This window comes from Neltuma alba, unplaced genomic scaffold (genome assembly GCF_004799145.2).
Source record: "Neltuma alba isolate B1F8T4 unplaced genomic scaffold, ASM479914v2 tig00012081_pilon, whole genome shotgun sequence".
Taxonomy (NCBI): domain Eukaryota; kingdom Viridiplantae; phylum Streptophyta; class Magnoliopsida; order Fabales; family Fabaceae; genus Neltuma; species Neltuma alba.
The window spans coordinates 922,413-936,588 of record NW_021636640.1 but is presented as its reverse complement, the minus strand read 5'-3'; the positions used below and the strand labels follow the sequence as shown (position 1 = coordinate 936,588).

Sequence of the window (14,176 nt, the reverse complement as noted above, 5' to 3'; positions counted from 1 at the left end):
AGAGAGTTTTTATATATGGATCTTTATTTAGTTTGAATCGCTGGCCATTATTTTCTTATGGTTTACGGAAGGGGGTTGTTTATATAGTATTTGGATGGATGTGCATATATGTTTGTGACTGATGTTTTAATGCAATTAAATATTTAATATAAGACATCTTCTAGAAATTTGGCTTGATTTTTAATACATACGATATTTTATAAAATGTGGTGAAGCGTATACGGTTTATTTCCTAAAATACCCATATATCTAATAATTTACTTGGTTAGGATGTTTGACTTTAAAGTTCAAAGGCAGAAGTTAACAATTTCAGTTTAGATTTTTTTTTTTAAAAAAACAAAATTTTAAACTAATTTTAACCATAATTCTTAATTTATGTGATTCGGTTAATAGTATTTTATGCATACGACTAGAGAGAGAGAGAGAGAGAGAGATTATTATGTACGGTTTGCTTGCAAAATGGCACGATATCGGTAACTCGCTGGGTTAATAAGTACTGGCAATGATTGATTTATCTGTTGTTTTTGGATTGAACTGTCCTTAAAATATTATTTTTAGATGTGGATTGGTTTTCAGAAGCGTGCGCAAAAGCATCAGACTGAATAGTGCAACCTTACATATGTCAAAATACATTACCCACACCACCAATTAAATAGAAATAGACATGAAGTAATAAATAAATAATTTAAAGTTGCTCCATAGATAGCCTCTTTTAAAGAGACAAAACAAAGATACATGTGCATCTGAAGTGTTTCCGTGGTTCTATCTCTTTTCACTGTTTTGTTCAGTATATGCATGCATATGTTCTTCGAATCCTGCCGAGTTATATAAACATTTGTCCATGCCATTGGCCTCCCTTAAATGGGGGAAATTAAAATTTGCTTTTTAAAGGCTTCTCATGAGAACGAGCATGTGACTAACGCGGGGTCTACCTTAACAGATGAAGGTGATGGAATTTAACAAACACAATCTAAAGGCTCCTCGCATGTGTACATACTGTACTCGGTGAGAGCTATTTCTAACAAGTATACATTTTTTGTATGTTTTATTTATATCTATTCTTATCAATGTTGAAATAAGACTTTCTTATAAGATGATTATACACATAATATGAACATATCGAAAACGGTTTCAAATTTTTTTTTTTTTTTAAATGCCATCGTTGCATGTCGTCATCACTGGAAGAAATTGAGCAGGTTTCTTCATCTTTCAATATTGTACTTTATTTCTCCTTCAATACATTTCCATTGTACCCAACAGATCGGGAAAAAAAAAAAATAATTAAATTGAAACATGGAGTGTGAAGGCATAGCAAGAGAGAGGAAATTATGATATTATTATTATTATAGGCTGGTTTTTAAAAGCCTGTGCAAAGGCAGCAGGCTGAAAACCACAGTGAAGCATACATACTGATTTATCATAAGCGAGTACATGGACCATCTCAATGTATAGTGCCACACCAAACACAACGACATAAACTGAATTGACACTGTAAATTTCTCAATATAGGAAAAGAAGCCAAAACATAGAGTGAAGTGAGAGATGGTAGGCATGCAAAGCTGCTATCTAATAGTAGTAAGGAGGAGGTGGTGAGGGGCTGTGGGGTGGCGGATAGACAGGGGATGGGGTAGGGGAAGGAGGAGGAGGAGTGGGGTGCACTGGAGGCGGAGGCAATGGAGAAAGGGGCGGAGGAGACTCAGGCGTTGGTGGAGGAGGAGGAGTATATGAAGGGCTTGGCGATGGACAAGGAGAGGGCGGAGGAGAGTGAGGCGGGGGAGGTGGCACGGAAATTGGCGGTGGAGGAGGAGGATGGTGCTTGGGAGGACGGGGGTGGACCGGCCTGTGTGGGTATGGGAAGCCGTAGGAGTCAGCGCATGCTTGAAAAGGCAAGCTCAGAGACAACAAAGCCAATACAAGAGTGAGAGAAGCCATTAGAGATCCCATTCTTGCTTTTTTAAATGGGCTAGGGATGTGTGCTTCTTCAAGATAGGAAGAGCTTCCCTTTATATAGCCTCTTTGTCTACCCATTTCACCCCACAAGTTATTGATCATATCTTGGAAAATCCGCTTTGAACTGGTAGGAAATGATTACCTCGTAGATACATTGGTCTTCTCCGTGATTGCAGGTTGATGCATTCGAGCCTAAAATTTAAGAAATTAAATTTTCCACATATGGAAGGAGATCCGGCTGAGAAATTGGCTTCAAGTCAATGATCAGAATATATTGAGTATTCATTCAAATATCAAATCCAAAGAAATTAAACTAAAATAATTGGGCATCGGTCTGTTTCAAGTTTGGACAATAATGTTTGCTACTAACGTTGACTGTTACAAAGAAAGCCATGACACCCATGATGGAGAACTAATATGGTTAAGGATACACTTAGGACTGAATATTAGCCAATGAACAAAATTTTAATATATGAAAGAAAATAAAAGAGGAATCAATTCTCAACACAGCAAACTCGTAATCCAAACGGTTATCATGTGGAACATTTGCAAGTGATAAGATCTAAGACTTTGATTAGGTATGTCTCCTGCTTAATGACAAGCTAAGTTCCAAAAATGCTAGGAAATGGAGAAAGTTATTTTGAAATTGTCTGGACTCACCATACGTCCATACGCCAGATATAATCTTTCGTTAATTTTAATCCTATTCAGGAATTTATTTACACTCATGCCTCGCCTCCTGTTACGGATTTTTTTTCCTTCATTCCTTTTTAAGGAAATGAATACCTTGTAGGGCCACCGGACTTCTCCGTGATTGGAGCTCAATGAATTCGAACCTAACATTTCAGAAATTTTCAGCATATATGAAAAGAGATAGAGCCACCGGACTTGTTCGTTAAGCGCTTACGACTGAATATATATCTCAAATGTTTATTTGCCAATGAACACGATTTACTTAAATCAGTGAAGACAAAAGGGGAATCACATTCTCAATGTAGAAAACTTACAACCCACGTCTTTGATTAATGATAATGTTTTAAAGGGAGCTGTGTTCCAAAAAATGCTAGAAAATGAAGAAAGTTATTTTGAAATTGACTTGACTCACCACACGTCACACATATATACTCTTTCCTTAATTTGATTCCTATTCATGGCTTTATTTACTAATTTTATCAGGACGCTCATGCCTCACCTCCTGTTATGGATTTTCTTTTTCTTTTTTTAATGTGAAGACTATCTCCGACAGGGCTTGAAAACCCAAGAGAAAGTGCGATCAACTTTAGCATTGTCACGAGTCATGACTCACTATACAGAGAGTTTTTATATTTGGATCTTCATTTAAGTTGAATCGTGACCGTTATTTTCTTATGTTTATGGAAGGGGCGTGTTTATATAGTTTTTGGATGGATGTACATCTATGTCTGTGGCTCATGTTTTAATGTAATTAAATATAATCTTTTAGTATTTAATATAAGACACCTTCTAGAAATTTGGCTTGATTTTTAACATATAAGATACTTTATGAAATGTATATTTCCTAAAATACCCGTTTATCTGATAATTCTTTTCGTTAGGATGTTTGACTTTAAAGCTCAAAGGCAGGAGTCTGCAATTTTAGTTTAGAAGGGTTATTATAATTTTTTTAAAAAAATCAAAACTTTATACTAATTTTAACCATATTTCTTAATTTATGTGATTCGGTTAATAGGATTCTATGCATACGACTAGAAAGAGAGAGTATTAAGCAGTGTTGATAATATTGCTTGCTACTTTGATGCTTGGTGTATGCTAATATTGCCAAGTGTTTGTCTGCGTCCATGAAGGGAAAGCTGCATCTAAAGCTTATACTATCTTGTCTTTAATGTAAAATCTAGCATACTAATTTAAAAAAATTTAAAAATTATTAAATTATTTTAAAGTATTTATATTTATCTTTTTTGGCTAAACTAATTTACCTCACTTATAAATTGATATATAATCTAATGATATACAGAAGTATTTTAGAGAAATCATGTAACACATGCTTTAATTAAGTAATTTAATAATTTTCTTATTCTTTTTAAATTAGTCAACTAGATTTTATATTAAGTACTGATAGTAATATTGTTGAATAGAGTACAGTTGGCTTGCAAAAAGGCACGAGGTTGGTAACTCGCAGGGTTAATAAGTACCAGCGTTGATTGATTTATATGTTGTTTTAGGATTGAACTGGCCTAAAAATGCTTATTATTAGACATGGATTTGTTTTCACTGTTTTGTTCAGTATATGTGTGCATGATTTGCCCATGAGAACGAGCACGTGACTAGCGCGTCCCCCCCCCCCCCCCGGGGGTGATGTTACCTTAACAGACGAAGGTGATGAAATTTTTGACAAAAAAGAAAAAAGAAGGGGATGAAATTTAACACACAATCTAAAGGCTTCTCGCATGTGTACATAATGTGCTCGGTGAGGGCTATTTTGAACATGTATACATTTTTTGCAAGTGTTTTCTTTGTATCTACTCTTATCAATGAGAAGTGTTGAAATAAGACTTTCTTATAAAATGATTAATATACATAATTTGAAGATATTGAAAATGGTTTCCTTTTTTTAAATGTCACCACTGCTTGTCGTAATCACTGGAAGAAGCTGAGCAGGTTTCTTCATCTTTCAATATTGTACTTTATTTCTACTTCAATATATTTCCATTGTACCCAACAGATTGGGGGGAAAAAAATTGAAATCTGGAATGTGAAGACATAGCAAGAGAGAGGAAATTATGATAATATTATTATTATTATAGGCTGGTTTTCAAAAGCCTGTGCAAAGGCAACAGGTTGAAAACCACAGTAAAGCATACATACTGATTTATCATAAGCGAGTACATGGACCATCTCAATGTATAGTGCCACGCCAAACACAACGACATAAACTGAATTGACACTGTAAATTTCTCAATATAGGAAAAGAAGCCAAAACATAGAGTGAAGTGAGAGATGGTAGGCATGCAAAGCTGCTATCTAATAGTAGTAAGGAGGAGGTGGTGAGGGGCTGTGGGGTGGCGGATAGACAGGGGATGGGGTAGGGGAAGGAGGAGGAGGAGTGGGGTGCACTGGAGGCGGAGGCAATGGAGAAAGGGGCGGAGGAGACTCAGGCGTTGGTGGAGGAGGAGGAGTATATGAAGGGCTTGGCGATGGACAAGGAGAGGGCGGAGGAGAGTGAGGCGGGGGAGGTGGCACGGAAATTGGCGGTGGAGGAGGAGGATGGTGCTTGGGAGGACGGGGGTGGACCGGCCTGTGTGGGTATGGGAAGCCGTAGGAGTCAGCGCATGCTTGAAAAGGCAAGCTCAGAGACAACAAAGCCAATACAAGAGTGAGAGAAGCCATTAGAGATCCCATTCTTGCTTTTTTAAATGGGCTAGGGATGTGTGCTTCTTCAAGATAGGAAGAGCTTCCCTTTATATAGCCTCTTTGTCTACCCATTTCACCCCACAAGTTATTGATCATATCTTGGAAAATCCGCTTTGAACTGGTAGGAAATGATTACCTCGTAGATACATTGGTCTTCTCCGTGATTGCAGGTTAATGCATTCGAGCCTAAAACTTGTGAAATTAAATTTTCAACATACGGAAGGAGATCCGGCTGGGAAATTGACTTCAAGTAAATGATCAGTATATATTGAGTATTCATTCAAGTATCAAATCCAAAGAAATTAAACTAAAATAACTGGGCATCGGTCTGTTTCAAGTTTCGACAATAATGTTTGTTACTAATGTTGACTGTTATAAAGAAAGCCATGAAACCTATTATGTAGTCCTAATATGGTTAAGGATACACTTAAGACTGAATACTAGCCAATGAACAAAATTTTAATATACGAATGAAAATAAAAGGGGAATCAATTCTTAACTCAACAAACTCCCAATCCAAACGGTTACCATGTGGAACATTTGGAAGTGACAAGATCGAAGACTTTGATTAGGTACGTCTTTGATTAATGACAAGCTAAGTTCCACAAATGCTAGAAAATGGAAAAAGTTATTTTGAAATTGTCTTGACTCACCATAAGTCCGTACACATTAAGCTAAGTTCCACAAATGCTAGAAAATGGAAAAAGTTATTTTGCAATTGTCTTGACCCACAAAAAGTCGACGCTGAAAGTTTTCTGTGGCGACTTGTCATTGCTGAAAAGTCGTCGTTGTAGTGATTGTGGTTGAAAACTTTTAGCAGTGACTTTTAGAAGTTTCAATGTTGCCACTGAAAGTTAGTTTTGGCAGCGACCTTTATTGTTGCCGCTAAAAGAACTTTTGGCGGCAACCTTATTGTTGCCGTTGAAAGAACTTTTGGTGGCGATAGTTAAAGAGTCACCGCTGAAAGTGATGCCTAAGAAAAATTAGCTTTACTAATGCCACACCATCACCGTCGATGCCACGTCATTACTGGCCACCTCCACCTCATCGCTGCCGGTCACCACATCATCACCGAATGCCACATCACTACTAGCCACCTCCATGTCATCGTTAGCTGCCTCCACATTGTTGCCACATCACCACTCTCATGCCACATCACCCCTCCCTGCCACGTCACTGTCCAAATATTTTCATTTTAAATGTGTCTTATTTAGGGTTTGAACTTGTGACCACCTCATTTCGTATCCAATCATCTTGCCGTTGAGCTGGATTGAATTTGTCTATTATTATTGTAAAATAAAATATATATTATTAGATTATACTTTCAGCGGCGACACTAGAAAGTCATCATTGAAAGTCAAACCTTTAGCGGCGACATTAAAAAGTCGCCACTGAAAGTCAGACCTTCAACGGTGACACTAACAATCGCCACTGAAAGTATACCTTTCAGTAGTAAAAAAAAAAAACCGCAAAAAGTGAACTTTCAACAGCGACAAACAGAGTTGCCGCAGAAAGTGGACTTTTAGTGGTAACATTGAAAGTCTTACTTTTAGCGGCAACGTCTTACTTTGAGTGGCGACTTTTTTTTTGTCACCGCCGAAAGTCGTCACCTAAAGTCTATTTTTTTGTAGACCATAAGTCCATACGCCATATATATTCTTTCCTTAATTTTAATCCAATTAAGGAATTTACTAACGCTCATGCCTTACCACCTGTTATGGATTTTTTTTTGTTGCTTTATTCCTTTTTTAATGAGAAGACTTCTCCAAAAACACTAGTGAAGCCAAGAGAAAGTGTGATCAACTTCAAGTTCGCATTGTCATGAGTCATGACTCATTGTAGACCGAGTTATTCGGGTTTTTTTTTTTTTTATAACTAAGAATATCCTCAAATTATTTTGAGTTTGAGACTAATTGCTATTAAACCAGAAACATTAAGGCTGGGACCACTTATCTTCTCAACTAACAACTTGTTGGTAGTTTTTCTGGACCTTTCTTTAACTTGAATCTTGCACATTTATTTTCTTATAGTTTATGGAATGGCCTTGTTTGTATATATGGTTTTTGGACGCATGTCCAAACATTTATGTTTGTGACTCGTATGTTTTAATGTAATTAAATATATATACTCTTTTATCATTTAACATAAGACACTTTTGCATCTAACATAAAGCACATTTTACAAGTCTGGGTTGATTTTTAATATATAAAATATTTTATAAATTTTAGGTAAGCGTTTATGATTTCCTAAATTACCCACATATCTAATGATTCATTTACATAGGATGTTTGACTTGAAGGTTCCAAGGCACAAGTTAACAGTTTTAGTTTACAAATATTATAATGATTCTTTTTCCTAAAAAAAAAAAAGGATCAAATATCTTTGGTTAGTTTTAACCATATTTCTTAATTTATTTATATGATTCGGTTAAAACTGGCCTAAGCATACTATTATTAGTATGGATTGGTTTTCAGATGCGTGTGCAAAAGTAGCAGGTTGGAAAGTGCAGATCCTTACATTACATATGGTTAAGGATACACTTAAGACTGAATACTAGCCAATGAACAAAATTTTAATATACGAATGAAGATAAAAGGGGAATCAATTCTCAACTCAGCAAACTCCAATACAAACGGTTGACATGTGAAACATTTGCAAGTGATAAGATCGAAGACTTTGATTAGGTCCGTCTTTGATTAATGACAAGCTAAGTTCCACAAATGCTAGAAAATGGAGAAATTTATTTTGAAATTGTCTTGACTCATACGTCCATACGCCATATATATTCTTTCCTTAATTTTAATCCTATTCCGGAATTTACTTACGCTCATGCCTTATCACCTGTTATGGATTTTTTTTCCTTCATTCCTTTTTAATGAGAAGGCTTCCCCGAAAATGTTAGAAAAGCCAGGAGAAAGTGTGATCAACTTCAAGTTAGCATTGCCAGGACTCGTGACTCACTGTAGACCAAGTTTTTCTGGTTTTTTTTTTGTTGGTATAACTAAGAATATCCTCAAGTTACTTTGGACTTAAAACTAATTGCCGTCAAACTCGAAATGTTGAGAGTGAGACCGCTTATTTTCTCGACCAACAGCTTGTTAGTAGTTTTTCTGGATCTTTGTTTAACTTGAATCTTGCATATTTATTTTCTTATAGTTTATGGAATGGCCTTGTTTATGTGGTTTTTGGGCGCATGTCCAAACATTTATGTTTGTGACTTGTGTGTTTTAATGTAATTAAATATGTATACTCTTTCATCATTTAACATAAGACACTTTTGCATTTAACATAGGACACATTTTGCATGTCTGGCTTGATTTTTAATATATAAAATATTTTATAAATTTTAGGTAAGCGTTTATGATTTATTTCCTAGATTACCCACGTATCTAATGATTCATTTAGATAGGATACTTGACTTAGAGGTTCCAAGGCACAAGTTAACAGTTTTAGTTTACAAATATTATAATGATTTAAAAAAAAATCAAATCTCTTCAACTAGTTTTAATCATATTTCTTAATTTAATATATGATTCGGTTAAACTGGCCTAAATATACTATTATTAGTATGGATTGGTTTTCAGAAGCGTTTGCAAAAGGAGCAGGTTGGAAAGTGCAGATCCTTGCATAGCATATGTCAAAATACATTACCCACACCAATTGAACAGAGGTAGACAGCAAGTAATAAATGAATAGTTCAAAGCTGCTCAATAGATGGCCTCTTGAAAGAGACCAAACAAAGATGCATTGTGAAAGTAGTGTGTTTCCGTTGTCCTATCTCTTTTCACTGTTTTGTTCAGTAAATATATGTACGTTCATCGATGCCCCTACCAAGTTATATAAACATTATTGCTCTGTTAGTCCTGGCCACTGTCTACCCTTAAATGGGGAAAATGTTAAATTTGTTTTATAAATGCTTCTCAAGAGAACGACTATGTGACTAATGGGGGTTTATACCCTGCAACTGATGAAGTGATGAAATTAACATGCGCATTATAAAGGCTTCTGACATAAGTACAGTACTCGGTGAGAACTATTTTTAACACACACATATATACTGTATGTATTTTATTTACAATTTTTTTGGCGTACAGTAGTTCTAGGTGGAAAAAAAAACCATATTAAGAAAAATCTTTGCCATTCAAGCAGAAAAGATAGATCGATCATGGTGGTTGGGTTTATATAATCTTATCAATGAGGATTCAAGACGACTATTGCTTATAAGATCATTTATATCATTCTTTTTCCAAATGTTCCCATTGCAAATCGTAATCACTGGAAGAAACTGAGCAGGTTTCTTCGTCTTTCAAAATTGTAACCATTGTACCCAACAAACTGCTAGAAACAAAATTGAAATCTGGAATGTGAAGACATAGTCAGAGACAGGAAATTATGATATTATTATTATAGGTTGGTTTTCAAAAGCCCGTGCAAAGGCCAAAGGTTGAAAACCACAATAAAGCATACATACTGATTTATCATAATTCAGTACATGGACCATCTCAGTATAGGGTAACACACCAAACACAACGACATAAACTGAATTGACACTGTAAATTTCTTAATATAAGAAAAGAAGCCAAAACATGGAGTGAAGTAAGAGATGGTAGGCATGCAAAGCTGCTACCTAATAGTAGTAAGGAGGTGGTGGTGAGGGGCTGTGGGGTGGCGGATAGACAGGGGATGGGGTAGGGGAGGAGGAGGAGGAGGAGTGGGGTGCACTGGAGGCGGAGGCGATGGAGAAAGTGGCGGAGGAGAGTTAGGCGTTGGTGGAGGAGGAGGAGGAGTATATAAAGGGCTTGGTGATGGAGAAGGAGAAGGCGGAGGAGAGTGAGGCACCGGTGGAGGTGGCACGGAAATTGGCGGTGGAGGAGGAGGATGGTGCTTGGGAGGACGAGGAGGACGAGGGTGGACTGGCCTTTGTGTGTATGGGGAGACGTAGGGGTCAGCGCCTACTTGAAAAGGCAAGCTCAAAGACATTAAAGCCATTACAAGAGTCAGAGAGGCCATTAGAGATCCCATTCTTGCTTTTCAGATGGGCTTTGGACTTGCTTCTTCAATAGCAAGAGTTTCCCTTTATATAGCTTCTTTGTGTATAGGTTTTAACCCACCAGCAATTTATCATATCTGGAAAAGTTTACTTTGAACTAACAGGAAATGATTACCTTGTAGGGCCACCGGACTTCTCCGTGATTGGAGGCCAATGAATTCGAACCTAACATTTCAGAAATTTTCAGCATATATGAAAAGAGATAGAGCCACCGGACTTCTTCGTTATGCGCTTACGACTGAATATATATATCTCAAATGTTTATTTGCCAATAAACACGATTTACTTAAATCAGTGAAGACAAAAGGGGAACCACATTCTCAATATAGAAAACTTACAACCCACGTCTTTGATTAATGATAATGTTTTAAAGGGAGCTGTGTTCCAAAAAATGCTAGAAAATGAAGAAAGTTATTTTGAAATTGACTTGACTCACCATACGTCACATATATATACTCTTTCCTTAATTTGATTCCTATTGATGGCTTTATTTACTAATTTTATCAGGACGCTCATGCCTCACCTCCTGTTATGGATTTTCTTTTTCTTTTCTTAATGTGAAGACTATCTCCGAAAGGGCTTGAAAAACCAAGAGAAAGTGCGATCAACTTTAGCATTGTCATGAGTCATGACTCACTATACAGAGAGTTTTTATATTTGGATGTTCATTTAATTTGAATCGTGACCATTATTTTCTTATGTTTATGGAATGGGCTTGTTCATATAGTTTTTGGATGGATGTACATCTATGTCTGTGGCTCATGTTTTAATGTAATTAAATAATCTTTAGTATTTAATATAAGACGCCTTCTAGAAATTTGGCTTGATTTTTAACATATAAGATATTTTATGAAATGTATATTTCCTCAAATACCGTTGATCTGATAATTCTTTTCGTTAGGATGTTTGACTTCAAAGCTCAAAGGCACGAGTTTGCAATTTTAGTTTAGAAGGGTTATTATAATTTTTTTTAAAAAAAAATCAAAACTTTAAACTAATTTTAACCATATTTCTTAATTTATGTGATTCGGTTAATAGTATTTTATGCATACGAGAGAGAGAGAGAGAGAGTATTAAGTAGGGTTGATAATATTGCTTGCTACTTTGATGGTTAGTGTATGCTAATATTGCCAAGTTTGTTTGTTTGCGTGCATGAAGGGAAAGCTGCATGCAAAGCTTATAATATCTGTTTCTTAATATAAGATCTAGTATAATTTGAAAAAATTTAAAAATTATTAAATTATTTTAAAGTATTTATGTTTATCTTTTTTTTCTTATACTAATTTGTTTCACTTACAAATTGATATATAATATACTGATATATATGAGTATTTTAGAAAGATCATGTAACCTATGCTTTAATTATGTAATTTGACAATTTTTTTAATCTTTTTAAATTATTCAACTAGATTTTATGTTAAGGACCAATAATAATATTATTGAATAGAGTACAGTTGGCTTGCAAAAAAGGCACGAGGTTGGTAACTCGCAGGCTTAATAAGTACTGGCATTGATTGATTTATCTGTTGTTTTAGGATTGAACTGGCCTAAAAATGCTATTATTAGACATGGATTGGTTTTCAGAAGCGTGCGCAAAAGCATCAGACTGAATAGTGCAACCTTACATATGTAAAAATACAATACCCACACCACCAGTTAAATGGAAATAGACCCGAAGTAATAAATAAATACTTTAAGGTTGCTCAATAGATAGCCTCTTGACATAACAAAGATACATTGTGAATGTGAAGTGTTTCCCTGGTTCTACCTCTTTTCACTGTTTTGTTCAGTATATGTATGCATATATTCTTCGACTCCTACCAAGTTATACACGCATGATTTGCCCATGAGAACGAGCATGCATGTGACTAGCCCGTCCAACCCCCCCGGGGGGGGGGGTGTTACCTTAACAGATGAAGATGATGAAATTTAACATACACAATCTAAAGGCTTCTCGCATGTGTACATAATGTACTCGGTGAGGGCTATTTTGAACATGTATACATTTTTTGCATGTGTTTTATTTATATCTACTCTTATCAATGAGAAGTGTTGAAACAAGACTTTCTTATAAAGTGATTAATATACATAATATGAAGATATTGAAAATGGTTTCCTTTTTTGAAATGTCACCACTGCTTGTCGTAATCACTGGAAGAAGCTGAGCAGGTTTCTTCATCTTTCAATATTGTACTTTATTTCTACTTCAATATATTTTCATTGTACCCAACAGATTGGGAAAAAAACAAATTGAAATCTGGAATGTGAAGACATAGCAAGAGAGAGGAAATTATGATATTATTATTATTATTATTATAGGCTGGTTTTCAAAAGCCTGTGTGGGCAACAGGTTGAAAACCATTGTAAAGTATACATACTGATTTATCATAAGCGAGTACATGGACCATCTCAATATATAGTGCCACACCAAACACAACGATATAAACTGAATTGACACTGTAAATTTCTCAACATAAGAAAAGAAGCCAAAACATGGAGTGAAGTAAGAGATGGTAGGCATGCAAAGCTGCTATCTAATAGTAGTAAGGAGGAGGTGGTGAGGGGCTATGGGGTGGCGGATAGACAGGGGATGGGTAGGGGAAGGAGGAGGAGGAGGAGTGGGGTGCACTGGAGGCGGAGGCAATGGAGAAAGTGGCGGAGGAGAGTTAGGCGTTGGTGGAGGAGGAGGTGTATATGGAGGGCTTGGTGATGGAGAAGGAGAAGGCGAAGGAGAGTAAGGCACCGGTGGAGGTGGCACGGAAATTGGCGGTGGAGGAGGAGGATGGTGCTTGGGAGGACGAGGGTGGACTGGCCCTTGTGGGTATGGGGAGACGTAGGGGTCAGCCCATACTTGAAAAGGCAAGCTCAGAGACATGAAAGCCAATACAAGAGTGAGAGAAGTCATTAGCGATCCCATTCTTGCTTTTTAAATGGGCTTGGGATGTGTGCTTCTTCAAGATAGCAAGAGCTTCCCTTTATATAGCCTCTTTGTCTACCCATTTCACCCCACAAGTTATTGATCATATCTTGGAAAATCCACTTTGAACTGGTAGGAAATGATTGCACCTTGTAGAGCGATTAATGAATTCGAACCTAACATTTAAGAAATTTTCAACGTATATATGGAAAGAGATCGAGCTGAGAAATTGCGTTCAAGTTAATTATCTGTATTTTTTTTTTGTGCCAACAAGTTAATAATCAGTATCAAATCCAAAGAAACTAATATAATCGGGCATCGTACTATCTCCATTTTCAACAATAACGTTTGTTACTGAGGGTGACGGTTTTAAAGAAAACCATGATACACATGATGGAATAATATAATATACTTAAGGATACACTAGTTACGACTGAATATAAATGGAAACTGTTTATTTTGCAAAGAACACAATTTGAATAAATCTGTGTAGATGAATGAAAATAAAAGGGTAATCAATTCTTGGCATAGCAAACTTCGGACGCAAACCCTTATCACGCGGAACATTTGCAGATGATGAGATAGAAGAATTTATGATTAGGTATGTCTTTGATTAATGATAATAATTTAAGAGGACCTAGTTTCCAAAAATGCTAGAAAATGTTGAAAGTTATTTTGACATTGTCCTGACTCACCATATGTCATATGTCATATACGCTTATTTAACAGGCTGTCTTAATTAGAAAAAACTATTATTTTACCTTTAAAGATTAAAAAAAAAACTAACTTCAGTTCTTAATATGACATTCACTATAATCAAGAAATTGAACAAAGCTGATCTTATATTAAAGATAAAATAAAAAGTCTTA

The 14,176-nt window shown here is 35.9% G+C and overlaps 2 protein-coding genes across 2 annotated transcripts; both read right to left on the bottom strand.

Moving 5' to 3' along the window:
- Nucleotides 1–1,316: 1,316 nt before the first annotated feature.
- On the bottom strand, nt 1,317–1,959 carry LOC114721968 (leucine-rich repeat extensin-like protein 3). The gene has a single exon (XM_028907861.1). The coding sequence runs from the start codon at nt 1,942–1,944 to the stop codon at nt 1,567–1,569; it is 378 nt and encodes a 125-aa protein (XP_028763694.1). The 5' UTR covers nt 1,945–1,959; the 3' UTR covers nt 1,317–1,566.
- Nucleotides 1,960–12,920: 10,961 nt separating this feature from the next.
- LOC114722027 (leucine-rich repeat extensin-like protein 3) lies at nt 12,921–13,295 on the bottom strand. The gene has a single exon (XM_028907934.1). It carries the CDS (start codon nt 13,293–13,295, stop codon nt 12,921–12,923), a length of 375 nt encoding a protein of 124 aa, XP_028763767.1.
- Nucleotides 13,296–14,176: the final 881 nt, after the last annotated feature.